The sequence below is a fragment of the Artemia sp. Qi Xiang Cuo genome, chromosome 16 (genome assembly GCF_049724085.1).
Source record: "Artemia sp. Qi Xiang Cuo chromosome 16, ASM4972408v1, whole genome shotgun sequence".
In the NCBI taxonomy this organism is placed as follows: Eukaryota; Metazoa; Arthropoda; class Branchiopoda; order Anostraca; family Artemiidae; genus Artemia; species Artemia sp. Qi Xiang Cuo.
Window position 1 is genome coordinate 2,608,041 of NC_142809.1, and position 23,143 is coordinate 2,631,183.

Consider the following 23,143-nt stretch of genomic DNA (forward strand, 5'->3'; position numbering starts at 1 on the left):
AAGTATGTGTCCAATAAGAGAGTCATTCATACTCCTGCCATTTACCCGTGCCCCAGCCATTTAAACATTTGCCTCTCAATTACTTGGACTATCTGTCTTGGCTTTTCTCTGTCTTTAGGCTGTACAAAAAGTGTGGTTCAATCCTACTTTCTAGGATTGCAATGAAAGGAAGATTGAGATGGCCGGGGCATTTTCTGCTTATGAAGGATAACATATCACCAAAGACTCTTCTTTTTGGCAATCAGTTAGGGCCAAACAAAAAGCAGGTTGTCCCCGGATAAGGTGGGAGAATGTTGCCAGATTTAAGGGAAACGGGAACTTCCTGGGAGGGTGTTAAGAGGGAGACTTTGAGCAGGTTGGGATGAAGGAGGGTGTGCGCAGCTATGTTAGCCTTAATCGGCTTGGTGCTGTAGTGGGTTATTACTAGCTATGGCAGTACAATAGGAATGTTAACGGAAGAATAGCTTCCTTATTATTGCAGAACTTGTGAACAAAAGTCTTGTAACAATTTCTGTTTGTAATAGTCTTGTTTCTTGATTCATGCTAAGTTTCCCTCGTTACAAACCTTCTGTTATTCTTCCTTCATCATAAAACCTTTTGTTTTTATAAAAATTTATTTACTGAAATTTTGCTTTTAAGGATTTCAAAACTCCTATGGCATTTCTATCGTCTTTTCTTCGACAAACTCAATGCAATAGCTCCTGGATTTCCAGAAAGATCTGTTGTATTCCATCGTATTCTCTTGTTTGCATCGATTCCCAGTCTCACCTAAGATCTGATTGAAGGATATATAATCAGCAAAACTGTAGTGTATTTTTCAAGAATTATAGTTTAAAGTCTACCGAAGGTTTGATGGGTTTTTTTTTCATTGCTGCCTCTAGGTTAGTATGCCCTATAATCCTGGTAGGATATAAGCCTAGGATTGGGGCTATTAAGATAGTAATAGAACCATTCCAGTAAATTTTTACCAAATCATATTATTGACTTACAAATAAAGTAAACATACCACTCAATGACTTTTTTATGCTCTTTCCAAATATAATAGGCCTAATGATTTTTGTTGGAAATGAATTTTACCCCCACCCCTATTTATACCAATTCAGGGTAGCCTATATATTTGCACATTAGGGGGCGGGGGTAAATTTTATTGCTTATGTAAATGAGAGGTAAGATTAAGCTTCCCCCCCCCCCCAATGTGTAAATATATACCCTAAATTTGTATATATGGGGTGGGGGCTAAAATTCATTTCTGACAAAAATGATTGGTAAAGTTCTACAAAATCATATTATTGAGTTGGGACTAAAGTGAATACACCATTCGATGCCTTTTTTTTATGCTGATTACGAATATAATAAGCATTTCTATCAGAAATGAATTTCAGCCCCCCCCCCTATATAGGCTATATCTAACCTAACCCTGAATTGGCATAGATCGGGGGGGGGGCTGAAATTGATTTCCGATAGAAATGCTTATTATATTCATAATCAGCATAAAAAAAGGCATCGAATGGTGTATTCACTTTAGTCTTAACTCAATAATATGATTTCATAGAACTTTACCAAATGATTATTAGGCTAGCCTATATTCACAAAGAGCATCAGAAAAAGGCATTGAGTGGTATATTCACTTTATTCATTAGTCAATAATATGATTTGGTAAAAATTTGGTCAATATCTACCAAATCATCTTATTGAGTTAAGAAAAAAGTGGATACACTATTTGTTGTCATTTTTTTATGCTTATTACTAATTTAATAAGCATTTATATCTTAAATTAATTTCAGCCCCCCCCCCCCTATAATTGCGCATTGAGGGGTTGGGTTGGGATAGCCTATATATGGGAGGACTGAAATTCATTTCTGATAGAAATGCTTAATTTATTTGTAATCAGTATAAAAAAAGGCATCTAATGGTGTATTCACTTTATTTGAAACTCAATAATATGATTTGGTATATATTGACCAAAAATTTACCATTCCTGCCTCATAACAGCCTGTGCAGAAATTTATGGTTAGTACATTCTGTATGTGCATCCATGAAACTTTACACCCTGCCCTGATGTGCAAAAACTATTGTCAAAATGAGAGGTTTTATTATGCAGCATTCACAAGCATGTCTAGCTAGAATCCCATGTCTAGATGTGTGTCTAGCCCTAATCCAATGCCTAGGCAATGACCATTCACAAGTAAAATTCAGTGCATAGCTAAAACTACAAATTTAGTTTTAAATTGTCATTTCTAGCCAATCAAGAGAGCTTATGCAGGTCCAAAATCCTTAGTTTTACTTTCACAAGATAATGGATGAGATAAGCGAAACAATTGCCATAGTATGTTTCACTATTATGTCTGGTGCTGCGTATTTGCCTAAAATGAAAAAAACAATTAATGAGAAAACAAAAATTAAATTCAAGTTTACAAAGGTAAACAAAAATGATGAAAATAGCCTAGTGGAACTTGTCACATTCTGAATGGCTATAATAAAAAATCCTAGACATTGAGTTCTAGAGTCTAGAACTCAATGTCTAGTCAAGCGCCTTGTCTAGCATGTCTAGCTAAGTGCCAAATTTCACTTATGAACGGTTGAGGCCTAGACATTGAATTCTGGCTAGACATGTGTCTATACATGGGATTCTAGCTTTAGAAAAAACGGAACTTTCAGGGATGAGTCCACAGGTAAATTTTTCCCAGTTCATATTATTGACTTACAAATAAAGTAAACATAGCCTACCAGTTGATGCCTTTTTTATGCTCTTTCCAAATATATTAATTATTTTTGTTAGAAATGAATTTTACCCCCACCCCTATATATAGGCTACCAATTCAGGGTATCCTAGCCTATTTGGGTAAATTTTTTGTTATTCATATTATTGACTTATGAATAAAGTAAACATACCACTCAATGCCTTTTTTATGCTCTTTATGAATATAATAATTATTTTTGTTGGAAATGAATTTTACCCCCACCCCTATATATACCAATTCAGGGTACCCTATATATTTGTGCATTTGGGGGTGGGGGTGAATTTTATTTCTGATGTAAATTAGAGGTAAGTTCAAACTTCCCCCACCCCCTGATGTGCAAATATATACCCTGGGTATATATAGGGGTGGGGGGTAAAATTCATTTCTGACAAAAATAAGCATTATATTTGGAAAGAGCATAAAAAAAGGCAACAAGTGGTATGTTTAGGCTACTTTATTCATAAGTCAATAATATGGATAACAAAAAAATTACCTATATTTGCACATTAGGGTGGGTGAGAGGGTAAATTTTATATCTGATATAAATGAGAAGTAAGTTTAAGCTTTGGTAAGTTTTTGGCAGTTCATATTATTGACTTACAAATAAAGTGAACATACGACTTGATGCCTTTTTTTATGCCCTTTATGAATATAATAATTATTTTTGTTGGAAATGAATTTTACCCAATCCCTATATATACCAATTCAGAGTATATATTTGCACATTCGGGGGTGGGGGGGAAAATTTAAACTTACCTCTCATTTGTATCAGAAATAAATTTTAAAGAAATAAATTTGTATCTGAAATTTACTTACATGACAGGACCTTTTGAAATTTTGACAAAACATTATTTTACCTTAATTTTCAGTTATCAGTTTCTTTTTCTCTGGCTTTAGTTCTGAAAATGCAATTCCTATTATTTGAGGAGAATTTCAAGCCATATCAATGTTTTTTGTTTTTTTCAAAATTTAGGAAATGTATTTCCTGATGATAATTGGGTTTGGGAATTTGACATGGATGGGGTCATCAATACTTACCAGACCTTTGTTAAGAAAACGAAGGTTTGAAGATAGTGGTTTCATAATGACAAAAGACAAGCTGGACCATTGGTTGCAACAATACCAATAAGGGCAGCTAAAGAAAAGGCCATTGCTAAAGTATCTGAAGTAATCAAAATCCTAAAACACATCAAAAATGAAAATGATCAGCAAAGATATGGGTGGTTAGAAGATATACAAAAACAACAATTACAGCATATGAAAATGAACAGCAAAGATATGGTTTCATAGTAAAAAATGATAGCGATGATGATTAGGTTTGGGATCTTGACATGGATAAGGTCATTAATACTTATCAGGCCTTTGTTAAGAAAACAATGGTTCGACGATATGGCTGTCATAATGACAAAAGACAAGCAATGGCAAAAGTCAACATTCAACATGTTATAAAACCTCCAAAACCTGATATTGCATCAGCCTCTGTTAAAAGAACAAAGGTTTGGAATTGTGGTCTTCATAATGACAAAAGACAAGCCATGGCAAAAGTCAACATTCAACATATTATAAAACCTCCAAAACCTGATTTTGCATCAGCCTCTGTTAAAAAAACAACAACAAAGGTTTGGCATTATTGTTTTCATAATGACAAAAGACAAGCCATGGCAAAAGTCAACTTTCAACATATTATAAAACCTCCAAATCCTGATACTGCATCAGCCTCTGTCTTCCTTAAAGTCCTGACCTATTTAGATTGTTTTTGTGACTCTAACAATAAGACATTTTGTTGGTAGTTGTCAGGGCTTCCTTCCACACTTGTTATATGTTCTTTGTTTAGTTTCAGGTGGTAGCAGAGCTTTTAAGCTATGTTGTCTTTTTACATGAGAAAATGCCATGCATAACATTCCATGATTAAAAACTGGCAAACTAAGGTTGACACCAACAAATTGAAGTTTGCCCTTGTAACTTATGTATAGTCATAGCAAATGTGGGTTGAAGGGGAAATTGATGTGGTTGAACTGTACCTCCAATTTGACCTTTACTAGAGTCCACTGTAACTTGAAAAATGTGAACTTCTTTTCCTGTTTTTTTTTCCAGTAATGATATTTGCCTTTATTATGTTGTTGTATAATTCAGTAACAATAAGGCAGTTCTTATTACAGATCCCTTCTGAAATATCTAAGTTATGCAAAAGCATAACTATTGTATTTTCTTAATTTTTAAGTCATGTGGTGGCAATTCTGCACTTTCAATTGAATTGAGGGATTCAGGAGTGAATTCAATTCATCTCTTTTTTTTTTATCTTTGACATAATTATAACTTTTATATGATTTTTGTTCTCCTGGGTGTCAATCAACAATTTTTGCATTTATTTTACTAATTTCTTTTTTATTGAAGCTAAAATAAATCAAACATTTTTTTAGACAAACATTCTTGAAAAACTTCCTTGATAAAATTGCCACTGGAAATTATGTCTTTGGTAATTCAATTTTGTTAAGAAGATTTTTAGGAAGAGGACTATTTATGGTTTGATCATCACTTATGTTGAATGAAGCTAGAGCAAAACATATGTTCAAGTTTCAAGTATGTTTATGAAACTCTTCAGAGAGCAAGTGCCATCCTAAAAAAAGGCTAACCAATTCATTTGGAAATTGAGGTGGTGACATTGCAATTTGACCATGAAAGCAGAAATTTCTAAATGAACTACCTTTGTTTACTACTCTTGCTACTACTCTTACTACTCTGTGTCTTTGCTCTTCTTTTTATTTTTGACACACTCTAATTCTTGTTTTTGTTTATCTTCTAACTGTGTCTGTATTTGCTCTTCATTTTCATTTTTGACATGCTCTAATTCTTTTTTCCACAAATCTTATAACAACCCATGTCTTTGCTCTTCATTTTAATTTTTGACATGATCTTCTTTTTTTTTGCATATCTTCTAACTGCCCCTGTCTTTTCTCACTGCTAACCATATTTGTTGATCTTATGAATTTTGGATTTTGATTAATTTATACAATTTATCATTGTGAAATTTCTTTAGATACCTATATTGGTGTTGTTGCAACTGATGGTTCAGGTTTTTAATTTCCAAATCTTATCACGTTTGATACTTTAGGTGCTGGTTCCAAAGAATCATCATTTATAGTAACTGAAACTTCAATTTTTTTTTTTTTTTTTTCCTTCCTACAGACATTGTGTTTTATAAATAACTGACTTCACTTGGAAACTCAGCTATCTTATATATGACATAATATGATATCATGAAGTGCATAATGTCATTGTAATTTTTACTACATGACATCATTTGCAAAAAACAAAATTAAGGCTCTAAACAAATTTGCTAAGACTTCTTAGCTGTTTTAAAACTACTAATTCTGTTGCTTTAACATACAAAAGGGTATAGATAGTTGATGTGTTAATCTAAAGGTAAATTAGTGATATTTTATTAATATAAAAATTTAACTAGCACTAATTTGAGCCAGTCAGATTTTTAAAAAAATTTCCTCATTAACTGACAATTACTGATTGGCTGATTTATAAAAGCTGTTATGGATGATTAAAAGTGTTCTTAGTAAAAAATCTTGTTGAGAAGGGGCTAAGTTTTCTGGTCATTTATCTTCTACTTTCAGAAGCTATTGTATTGTTAGTACTGCTCTGTCTTCTGAGTTGTCAACTTTTCTATTTCATACTCTGTTATTATAAAACTGTTTTATTTGATGGGTTTTGACTGTATTATTACTATTAAAAGAACCATCATGTAAATTTTATGAGGAGCAAATAAAACATATTTTGTCCCTTTCAAAAAAGCACTAAATTACAAGTAGGCTCCTTCCCTTTCCCCCCTAAGAATACTCCCAAAAGTTTCAGTTGGAATCTTCCAGCCATGGTACAAAACATGGTATATTTACTGTTGTATGTATAGAAATGTCCTTTTCTATTTTGTATTACTTTATTTCTGATTATTTCTTTGCAGGTGTTTGATTATTTACTACCAAAATGCCAAAGGAAACAGGGTTGTATGATGTCCTTGGTCTTAGTCCTAGCTGTACCCCTGATGAATTGAAGAAAGCCTACAGAAAATTGGCTTTAAAGTACCACCCAGATAAAAATCCAAATGAAGAAGAAAAGGTTTGAATGTGTTTATTCCTTGCGTTTTTTAGTTTTCTTGATCTATGACTTTTACTATTTTGACCGAACTAGGCTCACGTTGAAAGTTGCAAAGCCTTGGTCTACTTTTTTGGAAATTTCCTTTTGCAAACTTGCTGATCTAAAAATTATATATATATATATATATATATATATATATATATATATATATATATATATATATATATATATATATATATATATATATATATATATATATATATAATTATATATATATAATTATATATTTTATATATATATATATATATATATATATATATATATATATATATATATATATATATATATATATATATATAACAATATTCTAGTTTCAGCCTTTTTTTATACCTGCACATAGGAATTCAGGGATATTACACTAAACATTTTTTAAAAAATTCACTGCCTTTCTATTTAAAATCAAAATAATGAAAAGAGGATTTTAATTTTTCAGTAGGACATTGGGCCCACTACAATTGATCCCAGGACACCTATTTTGTATAATAATTTTCAGTATAGATTTTTACTCGTTATGTATTTCTGGCAATCAATTATAGGCCCTTCTCTGTTTTCTTAAGAGATAAGCATATCAGAACCTATGAGTCTTTAATGTCAGTTCTTTAATTTGTTAATAATTAGTTTGGTTTTGTTATGATTGACTGGTAAGTACTGCTAGCTGTATGGGAAATATATATTCAGGTTGTTCAGTAAACATAATTCTCAAGCAGACAATGTTAAAATAGGATAAGCGTCAGCCAGTATCTTACTCATCATCCAGAAAGCTGATAGTAACTCCATTAAGGTCTGGAGACTGGAAATAGCTCGCTTCCTACTGGGAGTGACATTGTAATTTAGGGTGAAAAGAGCTTTGCAATTGGAAAAAAATGTAAGAAGGAAAAATAACAACAAAAAGGTAATTTATAGCTGAAAGTATTTCAGTATTATATATATATATATATATATATATATATATATATATATATATATATATATGTATATATATATATATATATATATATATATATATATATATATGTATATATATATATATATATATATATATATATATATATATATATATATATATATATTATATCAGGGTGGTCCTTAACAAAATGGAAAAAAAAATTACTCTTTTTTTATGGGGCACTGTCTGAAATGATTCCATTCTGAAGTTTATTGAATAATAAACAAACATTTTAGCATTATTTTCAATTTCAGAGGGGTCCCTACCATAACTATTAGGAATGTATAATCAAACTTTGATAAAAAAAAACGCAGAGCAATGCCACTTCATTAAATAATATCAAACATGACTGTTGAGTTGCTGTATGCAGAACAGAAAATAAGTGATTGGCAATAGTGTCCAGTCACTTCAATTGCCAAACTACACAGTTCACATATAGGCTTCAACTGGTCCATCAGTGTCTTTTTGGTTTGATCACTGTAATGCTGTCAGTACTCCTTGACAACTAGCAAGAGGAACTGCTTCTGTTCTTCAGACGTTGTGGGCAGTTTGTTATAGTCATCCATCAGTGCAACACCACGTTCGGCAATGTCATTGATTACCCTCATGCTGTGCACTATATTTTTAACTGCCTGGTAGTCTTTGTCAACTGACCACAAATCAATGTTCTTAGTTAGGAATGATGAATGCAGTCTGGCAATACTGAATAATCTGTTGGTATTATGCGTGACATTAGATATATATATATATATATATATATATATATATATATATATATATATGCTATAAATATATATATATATATATATGGCGGTTGCAGCACAAATGGTTTGCTGTATCAAGTAATTATGAAGTTAAACGAGACTAGCCCAAAGACACACACACACACACACACACACACACACACACACACACACACACACACACACACACACACACACACACACACACACACACACACACACACACACACACACACACACACACACACACACACACACACACACACACACACACACACACACACACACACACACACACACACACACACACACACACACACACACACACACACACACACACACACACACACACACACACACACACACACACACACACATATATATATATATATATATATATATATATATATATATATATATATATATATATATATATATATATATATATATATATATATATATATATATATATATATATATATATATGGCGGCTGCAGCCAGTTTGCGTAACAGAATTATTAAGTTAAACAGACTAGCCCAAAGACAATATGTAAAAGAGAAAATAACGCCATTATTGCACACTGACCCTCACAAATGGCACTCCTTGGTCAAAACCCTTGCAGGGAAATCAACGCCAAAGGACCTGAGACTACTCAAAGATGACGGCACACTGACATCAGCTACTGAAGTGAACAATTTTTCTCCGGCATATGCACCACATACCCATCAATCACAAACTCAGAAATTGAGAGTATCATTGCTGACACCGGGACTGATGAGATATGTGAAGTATCCGAATATGCCGTCTTTAAGGAACTTCAGAAACTGAAAGTAAACTGTGCGTCTTACCCTGGTGAACTCCCTGTCAAGTTGTTACGCGAGTTCTCCATCTTTCTCGCAAAGCCATTCAGCTCTATTATTAACCAGTGTTTTCACGAACAAGTGTTCCCCAGTGTTTGGAAGAGATCTTATGTGCGCGTCATTCCAAAAGTGGAAAATCCGAAATCTTGCGACCATCTCCGCCAAATTTTGAAAGTTCCAAAGCTCTCTAAGGTAGCGGACTCATTTATATATCGTGAACTTTTGTCACAAGTCCAGGGCTCTCTTGATCCATACCAATACGGGTGCTTGAAAGGTAGTAGTACAACTGTTTATCTTGTGCGTCTGCATCACCTTATTGTTGAATGGCTTGGCCAAGGATGCACAATTGTAGATCTCCTCCTAGCGGACTATAGAAAAGCCTTCGACTTGATGCGCCATTATACTGCAGTGAACAATCTGAAGGTTATGGGTGATTGCAAACATATCCTTTTATTAATAATAGATTTCTTACATGACCAACTATAGAGTGTATATGAACTCTACCCAGGGGACACTGGCTGGGAATGGTCTGAGCTTACGTGTGGTGTCCCACTAGGCACTAAAATTGCTGCCTTGTTGTTCTTGGATGTGACCCATTTTGTCCAGGTTGATTTTGACGAACGGTTCAAATTCGTAGATGACCTTTCCGCCGTCTTAAAATACCTCATTGAGAAGTCTCAAACTTTTCCCCAGTTCAATGAATCATTTATCGACAACTTTAGAGACCAGTGTTCTGAAAAAAGCCTCCAAATCAATAAAACAAAAACCAAAATTCTTCGATTTACCATCTCAAAAAGTATTTTCAGTGCCCCCCTCCACCATACCAAAGCGTATAGTCGGCAGTTATTTTCGGTGTTACGTTCAACGTTGACTGTTCGTTTAGCCTCCACGTCCAAGAGGTAGTGAAAAAGGCGAACTGTGCCATGCGTACCCTTTTACTGATGCGAAGATTTGGTTTTTCAGTGCCGCAATTGAAAACAGCCTACCTGACATATATTCACCCGATATTAGAATATGTGTGCCCTGTATGGGGTCCATAGGTTCAGAGCACTACCTATATGAGCGAAGTACTTGAATCAGTCCAGAAAAGAGCGGCGAAGGCCATACTGTCTGATCAGTACACCGATTACGAATCAGCACTGTCTCTACTAAATTTCCCGTCACTCCACGATCGCCGTTTTCAACTTATCTGTAAATTTGGCCAGTTTCTTCTGACAAGTAATAAACACAGAAATATATTACCCCCAATGCTGAAAAAAAAAGTAACTACAAGATCAAAAGCAGCACAGCTAGCCCAGCCCAAGTGTTACACTAATTGCTTCAACCATTCGTTTGTGCTTTTTTATGTTTCTGTCTACAATAAGTGATATGTGCAATAATTTTTTTGTGTCTTTGTTCACTTTCTAAATAATAGTGCGATTTAGTCGGGATTTAAACCCTGACTACGAAAGCTTTTATGTTAATAAATGATCCTGATATATATATATATATATATATATATATATATATATATATATATATATATATATATATATATATATATATATATATATATATATATATATATATATATATATATATATATATAAATTCTTCTCCCCCAGTGTCAACAGGTCCACTGTTATTCTCTTCAGAGGGTGCTCTGCTCCTGATGTTTGCAGAGCCATAATGATGTGATGTTTGGTGTCTCATGATATGTCGTCGTCAAAGAAGGCAAGGGCCACCAATTGCTCTGATAAGTATCATAGGTGTCTATTATTTTGTTCATGGCCGTTTTTTATATCGATTATGATATGTTCTTGTAGTTGTAGATGTCCTTGAGAAGTTGGAGGTCAATAAAAGGGGCTGATGGTGCTGACAATGCCTGAAACCAAGCTGTCACATTGATGATTACAGTGAATTAACAAATATCAGCAAGAGCCTTTTCTTGCTTTTTTGTGAGTTTGAACTGACTTCTGAACATCCAGATCTTTAGCGCATAGATGGCCTTTGCCATCCACCTTGCTTGATGCAGCCCAGCTGGAGCTCTGAATGAGATTCCCTTAGATGGCATGCCAACAAGGAAAATGATTTTCAAGTCTAAAAGTTCATGGTAATCATCACAGGGTTGATACGCTAGTGTCTGCATCTCAGCAAATGCTATGATATCTGTGACGACATCTGAAACAGCTGTAAACACGCACTCGTCTGATGAAGCAGTCTGAAAGTCGGCTCTGTCAATAAACTGCCAGGTGTTCTTAAACCAGTTGAAAATTGTTATATTTGGGCCTTTGCTAGGACCATGGCAATCAAGAACCACTGCTTGTAAGACTATTTCTAAGATATGATGTTGACAAGCAAACCAAAGCATGTCCTCGTTAAGTTTTTGTTCCAGAAGGATACAAGCACCATTTCTTGGACCAGAATTGACAGATGTGGTGGCAAAACACATGTACTTTACATTATCTGTAATGTTCAAAGCCACAACTGCTTCAAAAACTGCTGCTGCAGAAGCTTGGCCAGTTCCCAAGGCTAGCTTTGGAATGCCAAGAAGCTGATCTACACCTGCTCTGGGGACCAAAATTGGAAGGCGATTGGCAATCTGTCTGCTGCAGATATCCTCTTGGAGTTTTCCATCCCAGTGAATAGTTAGATGAACTGTTGTTGGTTTAAACTCCTATCATAGATTTTCGGCTATTATCTGGTGCTGCTTCATCCTGTCTCTGCCAATTGAAGAGCAATTGACATTGTATTCAGCAGGATCATGACCAAGGTGTTGCAGAGTTGGAACAGGAAGTAATACAGCACTTCTGTCACTAACTTTAGCCACATCCAGACGGGCTGACATTTTGTCATGTCATGGTTCTCTTTCCTTTTCTGAGATGATGCTCTTTTTCTTTCTAAAAGCTTCTGAACACTGCCCATCTTTCCATGGCGTCCTGGTTCCTGCTGCGCTAACAGAAATTCTCGTTCATCTCGATTGCGTTGGCCTGGACAATGTCAAAACATCCAGGCCCACTTTCCACTGTTCTTCCTTCTTTTTCAGTGTCTCAGAACGCTTAGCTTTGTTCTTTTTATTTCTCCTCAGGTTGTCATACTCCTTTAACGAGACACTGAATTTTGTTTACCACATGTTTCTTGAGCCTTGTTGGAATGTGTGCCTTTGCCCAAACTGCAAGAACGTCATTGGATGTGGAATGTGCTGCTTCACAGACTGTCTTGTTCGTCACCTGCTTGTAGTGATAGAATAGTGCCATGACCACCTTCTTTGATGGTAGTTTTGTTGAAACAGAGTGTCTGACAATTGTCCAATGATCCACATGTCTGTCTCACTTCTTGTAGTTTGTTTTAATATCACATCAGTACTGTCTCTGGTACAAACCATGCAGTCCATGCTGTCACTCATTGCTGTATCAGTGTCAGTGTGTCTGCAACAAGTATCAGATTGATCAGACTACCTGTATCAGTGTGAAATATAATTAATATATTGTAGTTCATAAAACCAATTAAATCTTGAAATTTGCATTTTCACTCACATTGCATACAACAAAAATGGCGTCTTGTGTTGAAATGCATTGTGGGAAGCCTACAGATAAATAAGTACTCCAGGGAATACATTTAGGCCCTAGGGATCATTGATCAGTCCCTGGAGTTGTGTTTTATTTGTGTGTTTATATTGAATAAAGTCAAAGTTCAAAGTAAATAAGTCTAGCAGTTCAGAAAGCTACCATGTTGTACTATAGTGTAGTGTTGACTGTTGAAAAGTTGAAAACTGTGCAAGACATGCAGCATTGAGCAATGAGCATGCAGTAACCAAAAATTTTAACCTCTGGTAGGGACCTCTTAATGTCAATATATTAGGCTCTTTTTGGGATTCTGTGGTATTTAAACAATAGAAAGAAGATTAGGGGGTGCCTGCTAAAGAAATCCTACTTTGAATAATAAGGAGTTTAACCAAGGTAATTAAGACTTTACATTATATTGATACATTACATTACATCATTACAAATACTGGTTAATGCAAATACTCACTACATCATTACAAATATTGATGTAGCAGTATCTGAGGAATTATCAGAAAATAAAACAAACGAAAATTACCATTTAATAGAAGCTTCTGCAGCAGAAATAGGTTGCGAGGTCTTAATGACCTTGGTTAAACTCTGTAACAAGTACTCAAATGTATTTCCAGTTCCGTAATTATTTTTACCATCAAATTAATGGTTTACCGATGGATGCACCTCTCCGGATTATTGGCGAATATTTATGTGGAACATATTGAAAATTGGGCGTTGGGTTCGTACTTCTTAAAACATATTTTTTGGGGATGTTACATGGCTGACCTAATTTCACTTTGAAATTAGGGTGAAAATGAAGTTAGTTTTTTTTTAGATCACTTTAATATATACGATAGAAATTTAAAGTTTACCTTAGAAATTAAAAGTGAAAATAAAACCTCATTCCTATATGTGTTAATTATTTGTAGCTTAGACAAACTCAAATTTTACTATTTACAGAAAATCAGCACAAATCGATAGATGTAATATCTCTCGTCAATCGTGCCCTAAACATTTGTTCTGATTCCCACGTCACAGCAGAACTAAACTTTATCAGGGACATATCCAATGGAAATGGGTATCCCATTTATTTATTAACAATATAATTAACCGTAGACTGAAAAGAGACTCCCATAAAATCAATGGTAGTTTACCATGTGAGAATCCTGACTAGCCCTGAAACGTAATTTACCTCCCTTACCTCCCACAAATCACTTCGAATCTTAGAAAAGTTTCCACACAAAATAATCTCTGTGTAGTATTTACTAATAGTTTCAAAATCATACATGTCCTAAATTCTGGTAAAGATAAAACCTCAGTTACTCGTCAAAGAGGGGTCTATCAAATACCATGCGCTTGTGGCAAATACTATGAAGGTAGAACTCACCAGAATTTAGAGAAACGCCTGCAACAGCATAAAGATGGTATTACCAAAGCTCTAAATTCTAATATTGCTGCTGTTTTCGAAAATCCTAGCCACAAAATACTTTTTGAAGAATCTGCCCTTATTAGCAAGGACCTAGGCATAAAACAGGTAGTTCGATAAGCAATTGAAATCAGACTTAATGTTAATAAAAGTAATTCCTTATATAGTGACTTCGGGAATATTCTCTAAACGCTATATACACAAATTTAGTTAAAATGACATTACAAAATATTCTAAAAAATCAGTAGAAATTATTAAAGAACCGGTCACAAAAAGACCTTTGAGGTTAGCTGCGAAAAAGGCAGGTTTAGCAATAAGAAGGGGTTTTTAAATATTTGTCTTTCATTTCAATGAATTACCTTGTTTTACCTTGTTTTATTAATTAGTCTTGGTTGTACTTTGCTGGAGTAAGGATGCCAGGACTGCTTTGAAAAAAAAATTGTATTTTAGTTTTATTGGTCGGATGTTGTTGTGAGTCTTTTTTCTTTTATATATTTTTGTTTTGCTGAGGACGGCTCTTGAACATAGGGCCAAAATATTCATTCAAAGTATCTCCACTGTTTTATTAAAAGAATTCCCTATTGTTCTTCTTGTTTTTGTTGTTTGAAAATTGAATTAAGCTTACCAAACTATACTTCTAACTCATTCACAACTTCTCTTAGCTGAAATTTTGACCAATATTTGTATAAATATCTTTTAATATTTACGTCATTTTAATGTCAACAATGGGGTAATGTTGTAAAATCTTGGAGGGGGGGGTAAATGAGATGGCCAAAGGAATTTGGCCCTAGAGCGATACAAAGTCAAATCTGTTTCAGTTTATAGGTAATTTCAACCTTTGTCTCTTTTTTTAGTTTAAGCAAATATCATTTGCATATGAAGTACTCTCCAATACTGAAAAGCGTGAAATTTATGACAAATATGGCGAACAAGGCCTAAAAGAAGGTGGCGGCGGAGGTGGTGGTGGATTTCACTCCCCCATGGATATTTTTGAGATGTTTTTTGGTGGTGGTATGGGTGGCCGAGGAAGACGAGAAAGAAGAGGGAAGGATATAGTGCATCAGTTGAGCGTCACCCTTGGAGAATTGTATAAAGGATGCACTAGAAAATTAGCTCTACAAAAGAATGTTGTATGTTATAAGTGCATTTTTATAATTATTTTATAAAGTAGTTCTGTCATGTTTAAGTTGATAGGTGGGCACAGCTGCAGTAATCATAAAGAGTGATATGGTACTTTTGCTTCTAATGATTAGCTTGTAAAAACTTTTTCAAAAAATAAATGAAAATAGACCAATTGTTTAATATATAATAATAATACCGGGAATTCTCAGCAATATTGGTTTTCAATATTGTTTTTTATAAAAGGGAAGATGTTTAAAATATATTTTGTTTTTAAGATAATGCTTAGGCTTTTAGAAGGTTTAGTGAGTTACAGTTGTTAAGAAATTAGAAGATTGATTATTATGGTTATTGTATTGTTGTATTGTGCGTTAGACTTAAATTTCTCCTTACTGAGGACGAGAGTTGAGGAGAAAAGATAAAATAAATCTATTTGCTCATGTAAACTTTTATGAACTATAAAATCCTACAAACTACCTGTTCATCGACTGACTTTTCAATCCAAAAACCCGGATCTAGGGGAGGGAGATGTTTTGTTCTGTTAAGATAGTTTGTTAGAATGTTTTATTTTTTTAAGTTTTTTTTTGTGTGTGACAAAAATATGAGCCTTTGTTTATGCCATGGCACCATGCAAGTATCTGTACAAGAAAGACCCTTCAGGCTCCGTGTGAAACTTGGACTATATATATAATGTTGAATCTACCAGCAAGATATCTCACTTATTGGATGCAGCTCAGAGAGAGGGGGAAATTTATTATAATAAACATGTACTCTTAAACGCCCCGTGTAGAATTAAAAAATCTGTCCGGGGGGGCGGAAGGAGTGTGAGTCAAGCAAGAAACAAATAACCAATTGCTAACATACATTCTAATCAGCACCCGAAACCTTAAAACAAAGAGGCTGTAGTTATTAATCTATTAATTTACCCCTCACTCCTCCAAAAAAAGATTAAACTAAAATGCCTGCTTACTAAAAAGTATTTCTTTAATTACCTTCCAAAAGGAGCGATATGTCCTCCAATTAGAGCTAGATAAGAATATACGAAAACGAAAGAAGACCACCGGTATACTTGACCGCTTTGCAAAAAATAAAGAGGATGATTTGGTGGATTGGATGAGCTGATACCAGGGGCTTTTTATGATAAGGCAGGTTATATTTGGGAATAATGACTTGCTAGTTCCATATGTCTTAAAAAGTACGTCTCCTCAATTTATCTGCAGAATTTCGAGGTATCTGGAATATGCGTTTACTAAAAAGTGGTATTTAGGGTGAATCGGGGAAAGTCTGATACCATAACATGTTTTTTTCTGTTAAATTGACTCAAGATTTTTTTTTTATAAGTATCTCATATCATCTTCTATCAACCTTTTTTTTACAGCAGTTTCCCACATTATTCACTTTCGGATTTTCACATATACCGTGCGTGTAACCCATTACCAGGCCTCAAAGCTGGTGTAGTCTGCTGTGTTGGACTTACCCCAGCTTTGGGAGAAGTGTGACGTACCCTACTAGCTTTTTTCAACAATATGTCAAAAATAATATGACTTCACCATCTTAAAGGGCATCGAGGAATCATTAGAAGTCCATAAGCAAACAATTTTTCTGTCAAACTGACTGGCATCAAAAGGCCAGGCCATACTTTTTCTGTCACTGCGGAGTAAGTCCGACAGTGTCGGACTTACCCAACTGGTAAACGTTACAAGTAGCTTAACCAAGGTGAACGAATCACTGAATGCAAATGATTTTTTTTTTTTAAATAAAACCATATCACACAATTTATGGTTTGACTTCAGATACAGAAAATGACTAGTAGCTGGATTTTTGGGGAACCGATTTTTTCGAGAAGACGGATTTTTGGAGAAATTCCCAAAAACTCGGGGATAGTGGAAGCACTGGTATTTTTGGACAAAATCTGCCAACAAATTTTACTAGGCCATGAAAACTGTCAAGTAGCATTGCTACTATGCTACCCCACTTTTTGCACGGCGGAGCACAACTTGAGTTTTGACAGCTTTTCTTTGAGCAAAAATTATTTTTATATGTAAAAGTGGTATTTTCAGACAAAGTCTGCCAACAAGTTTGATAACTGCCTAGTAGCATTGCTACTTTGCTACCCCACTTTTTGCACGGCGGGTCACAAGTAAAGGTTAAGACAGAAAAACAATGAAAAGGGAGAAAGATAAACAAGAGCAGGCACAGAACTGCAATACATGAACGATCAACACAACACTATTATCCACTAAGTAAGTAGAGCCATCTAAGGATGGCTACTGGCTTCAATCCTTATTATCTAAAGCTTAGAATCTGTTCTACCATTTAAAATATCAATCTTTGGTAACCTGGGGTAAGTCTGACACCCCTGCCAAACTTCACCCATAGGGGGCAAGTCCGACATGTCTGGGCTTTTTCAGGGGTAAGACCAGCACTCCTTATCTCTTCAACTACTAACATTAGCTTGTTTAAAAATAATCAGGAAGATGCCCCTGATCTTCTAGTTTCTAAGAAACGAAAAAATTCTCAATATCACTTACTTGATAATCTGCATAAGTTAAAGTAAAGTCAATTACCTGTGTTCCTGAAATATCGCCGTCCGAAAACTTCAAAACCTGCTGAATGGAAGGCGTGCTAACTCTGCCGGAAGTTTATGGCACCGTTGCCTACTGGTACTAATATGGAAGAAAATATGAAAGCCTCCCACAGATACAATGGACCATAGACGAATTGGTGGTCGGTGTCGGACTTTCCCTGATTCACCCTATTGCTTAAAATAAGAGTTTCTTTTTTATGGGAATTGGGAAGAATATAGATGGCTGATGTACATTAAATGAATTGTCTGCATGACCTTTTTTGGCTTTAAATGCACCCTTGTCTTATAATACTTGTATTGTGTTGTGTATTATGCTTCAAATTCTGAGCGTTCCTTTGTGTATTCGTGTTCTAAAACAATATTGTTGAAGGTCGTGGAGGTAAGAAGGGTGCTACTCAGAAATGTGTCAGATGTCGAGGCTCTGGTATGCAGGTGAGGATTCAGCAGCTAGCTCCTGGAATGGTTCAGCAAATTCAGAGCGTTTGTCACGATTGTTCTGGACAAGGCGAGGTTATTGACGCCAAAGATAGGTGCAAAAATTGTGAAGGGAAAAAGGTTAGTTTTATTTTTTTTGTTAATTTGGTGAACTGAGCAAAGTTAGTTGATCCAGTATATACAAAGCAGTTTGTCGAGGTGCAAGCTAAAGTGTTATTTGATTATAACCCTGAGTGGATTTTGGCAAAATGGCGGCTGGCTAGGGGCTTCTTCAGTCTACCTTTTTTTAAATTATTCTTTAGAAAAATTTTTACGATTGTTACACTTTGGGATTTTTATTGTCATTTTGTTCGACATTTACTCTCATTATTCATACATTCTACGACCACACTGGCTATACATGACGTATGAAACTAAGAGAGGAAAGGAAATAATAAATGAAAAAATAAAATCAAATAGGTGAGAAAACGAGGATTTTGTCAGCCAGTGGCAAAATATGAAGACGAAGAACAAGCTGATATTTCGACAAGGACCTCCGCCAAATCATCTTCAGTCCACAGAAAAACACAACAACAACTAAACCTAACCTTTCGAAGTGTACTTGACAAAAAGAAAACAGATACTCAACAGAGAACGGACATTTGTTCTATTTTTGTCAAGTACACTTCGAAAGGTTAGATTTAGTTGTTTTTTCTGTAAATGCTTAGTAGGGAACCATGCAGGAGTGTAACATTACCGGAGTTCATGGTTGTAACGTTGGAAGTATATAGAATAAGATAGTAAGAGGCCTGTTCCAGTAGTTGCTGAAACTAAAAAGAGTTTATACTAAAGTATATTTCAAAAGATCTGCTTTTCATTAGAGCCTGTTCATAATGAGATTTTACTAATGTTCGAGTAACGTCAATTTGAGCCAATTAAAATTTGTTTGCCAATCAAAAAATTCTATAAAATCAAATAGGCTCAAATTATTGCTAGTTAATGTTCGTATTTGTAAGATTTTTGCTTAAGTGCTAGCTATGTTGGTATTTGTAAGAAGTTTGTATTTGTAGGGATTTTTGCACGATAAAATTCAGGTAATCTCAGAAAAAAGGAAAAATATTCATTGAAAAGGGAGAATTTATAATGGCAATTTCACAGCATATCTGACCATCCTATAGCAGGAATTTCTAACTTATTCACGAATTGCGAAAAATTCAATTGTCTGGTTACAGTTGGGTTCGTTCAGTGCTTTTATTTTCGAGGGGCGATTACCGATATGACCTATTCGAAGGAAAATCGGAAGTTCTAGTGCCCTTATTAAATAATAAAAGAGGTCATGGTACAGAAAACTAGGATTTATGCCATTTTCTGCTACGAAACATCAAATTTGGTCTGAAGAGAGCAAAAATGCTATCGAATATTTAGGATATTAAAAAACTATTTATGTAGCTCCCAAGTTTCACAAACCGATATACCACATAGTCGCACATTATTTCTTTAAGATAAATGACATTTCATAAAGATTCTTTGGTTATTATAGACAACTATTTCAGTTTTTTATAGCGACTCAATGCATATTGCGGAGGAGGGAGGTCTATAGGTCTTTATCAGGAGAGGAGGTTGTGTGTATCTAAAGTCCTAAAAAAGCAAGCCGTTCAAAAATTTACCTAAAGAAACACTTGAAAATGCGAAAACTGTGGCCCTAACAAACGAAATCAAAACTTAGTCTGAACTGGAATATTATTGTTTTCCTAAACCAGTAATCTGGATTAACTGGAAGCAATAAGGTATTTAGTATGGACTAGCAAATAGCTCTTCAGTTTAACTCCACCATAGTTTTAATTCCTGCCATTTTGTGGTGGAAAAGACCAATTTTAGTCCCAAAAGGATCAATATGCCGTCGCTTGAGAATTTGGAGAAACCCAATTGATTTAGGAATGTTGAAAAACTATTTAAATAGCCTCCCAGTTTCAGAGGCCGTAATGCTGCACGGCCGCAGATGTGTATGTAGAATTTAAAAAATTCTTTCACAGCACGGTTGCCGAATTTGAATTTTACGTCACAAATAGCTAGTACACACTAGTATACACAATATCATATCGAAAGAATTTGACCTTTTATGTTTGACACGTCAAACATAATCCAAACAAAATATATAAAAAAAGAAAAGAAAAAAAAGATGAGTCAAAACTTAGTTAAAAGACAAAAAGAAAAAATAAATAGATAACAATAAAATTCATGACTAGTTTTCCTGGCTATTATACAGCTCAACAAAACTCGGAACAAAAATCTTGGGATATCTTTCATTTTTAGTGGACATGGGAGTCAGTTTGACGAGTTTTGTGATTTTATACGGAATGGTCTCTTACGGGAGGGAAGGTAGAGTTCGGGGATGGTGGAACGTAATCGGGGAGCAGACAAGATCTTGGTACCGAAACGAATGCGCAAGAGGTTTCTTCTCTCGGCCAAAGTAGTCAGCTTGAACTTAGTAGATAATGATGCGGAACCTTCCCTTCACCATTTATGATTCTAAGTGCTCTTTTGGACATTTTTGATCTTATAAATATAAAACACGACGCATATATATGCTGTCAGTACAATTTCAACAGGCTGTTAAATCCTTTCTTTTAGCTTTATCTATGTGAATTGCTCACTTGAGGCTCAATTAACTTATGTTAACTACCGTATAGCTACGCACCAACTATTAGGGGGAAAAGAGTGGGGGTAGGGTATCTTGGTTTGGGTGGTTGGGAGGGGAATTTGAAGCCTCGAAAGTGATGTTTTTTTTAACAGCAAAGTTAAAATCTTTTAAGATTTGGCTTTTTTTTAGGTCTAATATTCGTTCTCGATGCATTATGAAAAAAGTGGAATTGAAACCGTGGAGTTTAAAGTAAACGGTATTTAAGCCCCTATTTTGTCCTTTGTTGGAGGGATTGAGAATCCATTTTATAGGACGTGTCATTTGTCAATGAGTTTTTTTTTCTATATGCTGCCTTTTTTTTATAGATTATTAGGGAGAAGAAAATCCTAGAAGTACATGTGGATCCCGGAATGGTTGATGGTCAAAAGATTACTTTTAGTGGAGAGGGGGATCAAGAACCAGGACTTGAACCTGGAGATATCATCATAGTTCTTGACGAAAAAGAGCATGCAATGTATAAGTAAGCCAATTTTCCATATTCCTTATTTTATGTTAAAATAGGTATGAATAATTTAGAATTTATTCAACTGATATTCTCAGACGTGATAAAGTCGCTGAATAAAAGCTAACAGCATACAAATAGCATACTCAGAAATTGAAAGATTTATATTTTTTGACAAGCCACAATTTTAGAAACGAAAATAGACCCCCCCCCCCCTCTAATATTGTTGAGATATTCGTTTTGTCTTAGCGACATCCCAAACTAAGCTAAGATAAATTAGGAAATTAATGTTTCATTTTCCGCTTGTTACCAGTTGCGGAAAGAATTTCCCCCATAGTTCTCGTGCGCTACGGACTTATTTTTATAAATTATTTTATAACAACACCGTGACATATTGCAAACCCTATTGGAAGACGCGTTTTGATGAATTAGAGACTCGATAAAAAAAGACAAGTACCCATAGGCCCGAAACATACCTGGTGGTTATTACCGATCAGATTTTTCTTTTTACCTCCGCCGTCGTGCCAGTAGATGCGAATAGAATTTTCACCTGACGTACACATTGGGTGGTAAATTAAACGATTGGGTTTATTTAACGCCGACGGTAGCAATGCAGCCACCCACTGCCACTACATTATTTTTTTCCGAGCTGTCAGATCTAAGTATATAATAAAGAGAAAGACTAAATTAGAAGTCCTAAATGAATTTCTTTTCCTGGGAGAGGGCAACTGAAAAAAAAGCTTGATAATTTGAATAGAAATTGTCCAGAAATTCTAGGAAGTTTGAAATGTCACGGGGTCGAGTTCAAATTACCCCCTGCCTTGTACCCTAAACAAATCAAAACCTATATCATAAATGAAAAATGAGTGCTAATCTAATTTGTGTATCCTAAGCTAAATACTATTTTAACAGAATTTGAACTCATTTTACATCAAGGAAATTTCTAGCAATTGTATTCAGAATAATTCTGGTTTAACTGCCCCATCTCCTAATACCTAGACTGGAGAAGTTCATTTCAACTTGTATGTTGTACAACCAACTTGAATAGTCTTTGAAGAACCACCATTTGAAATCCACTTTTGACGTTTTTGCACCTGTAAGATTATATATGAGCCATTCTTAAGTAAATGATCAGCACGATAATGTATTGGCTCTCAGTGCCCAGCTGATCCTTTGCCTAAGAATAACACAACACACACAGTCGTCAAAAGAAAGATCACGGAAGTGCGTTTTTTTTTTTTTTTTTTTTTCAGGATCAACCGTATCGAGCCAATGGTCCTAGAAGATCGGGAAGGAGTACATTCGAACAAAAAAAAATTCTAGTGCCCTTTTTAAGCGACAAAAAAAAATGGAGAGCAACTAGCCCTTTCTTTCCCCAAAAACATACGATCAAAATTTTTAGATAGCCATTAGATTCAGTATATTTGAAAGGTCCATTAACTGTACCTCTAGGAATGAAATGA

General features: G+C 34.8%; 1 protein-coding gene across 1 annotated transcript in view; it reads left to right on the plus strand.

The window, feature by feature from the left end:
• The first annotated feature begins 690 nt into the window (after positions 1 to 690).
• Positions 691 to 23,143, plus strand: part of Droj2 (DnaJ heat shock protein family (Hsp40) member A4-like) — a 29,255-nt gene continuing 6,802 nt past the window's right edge. Inside the window, exons 1-5 of the mRNA XM_089102634.1 lie at positions 691 to 847; positions 6,712 to 6,866; positions 15,272 to 15,561; positions 18,489 to 18,678; positions 21,544 to 21,698. Of these exons, the coding sequence (XP_088958760.1) occupies positions 6,735 to 6,866; positions 15,272 to 15,561; positions 18,489 to 18,678; positions 21,544 to 21,698 (767 nt within the window). The 5' untranslated portion in view covers positions 691 to 847; positions 6,712 to 6,734. The remainder of the gene's footprint in view (positions 848 to 6,711; positions 6,867 to 15,271; positions 15,562 to 18,488; positions 18,679 to 21,543; positions 21,699 to 23,143) is intronic.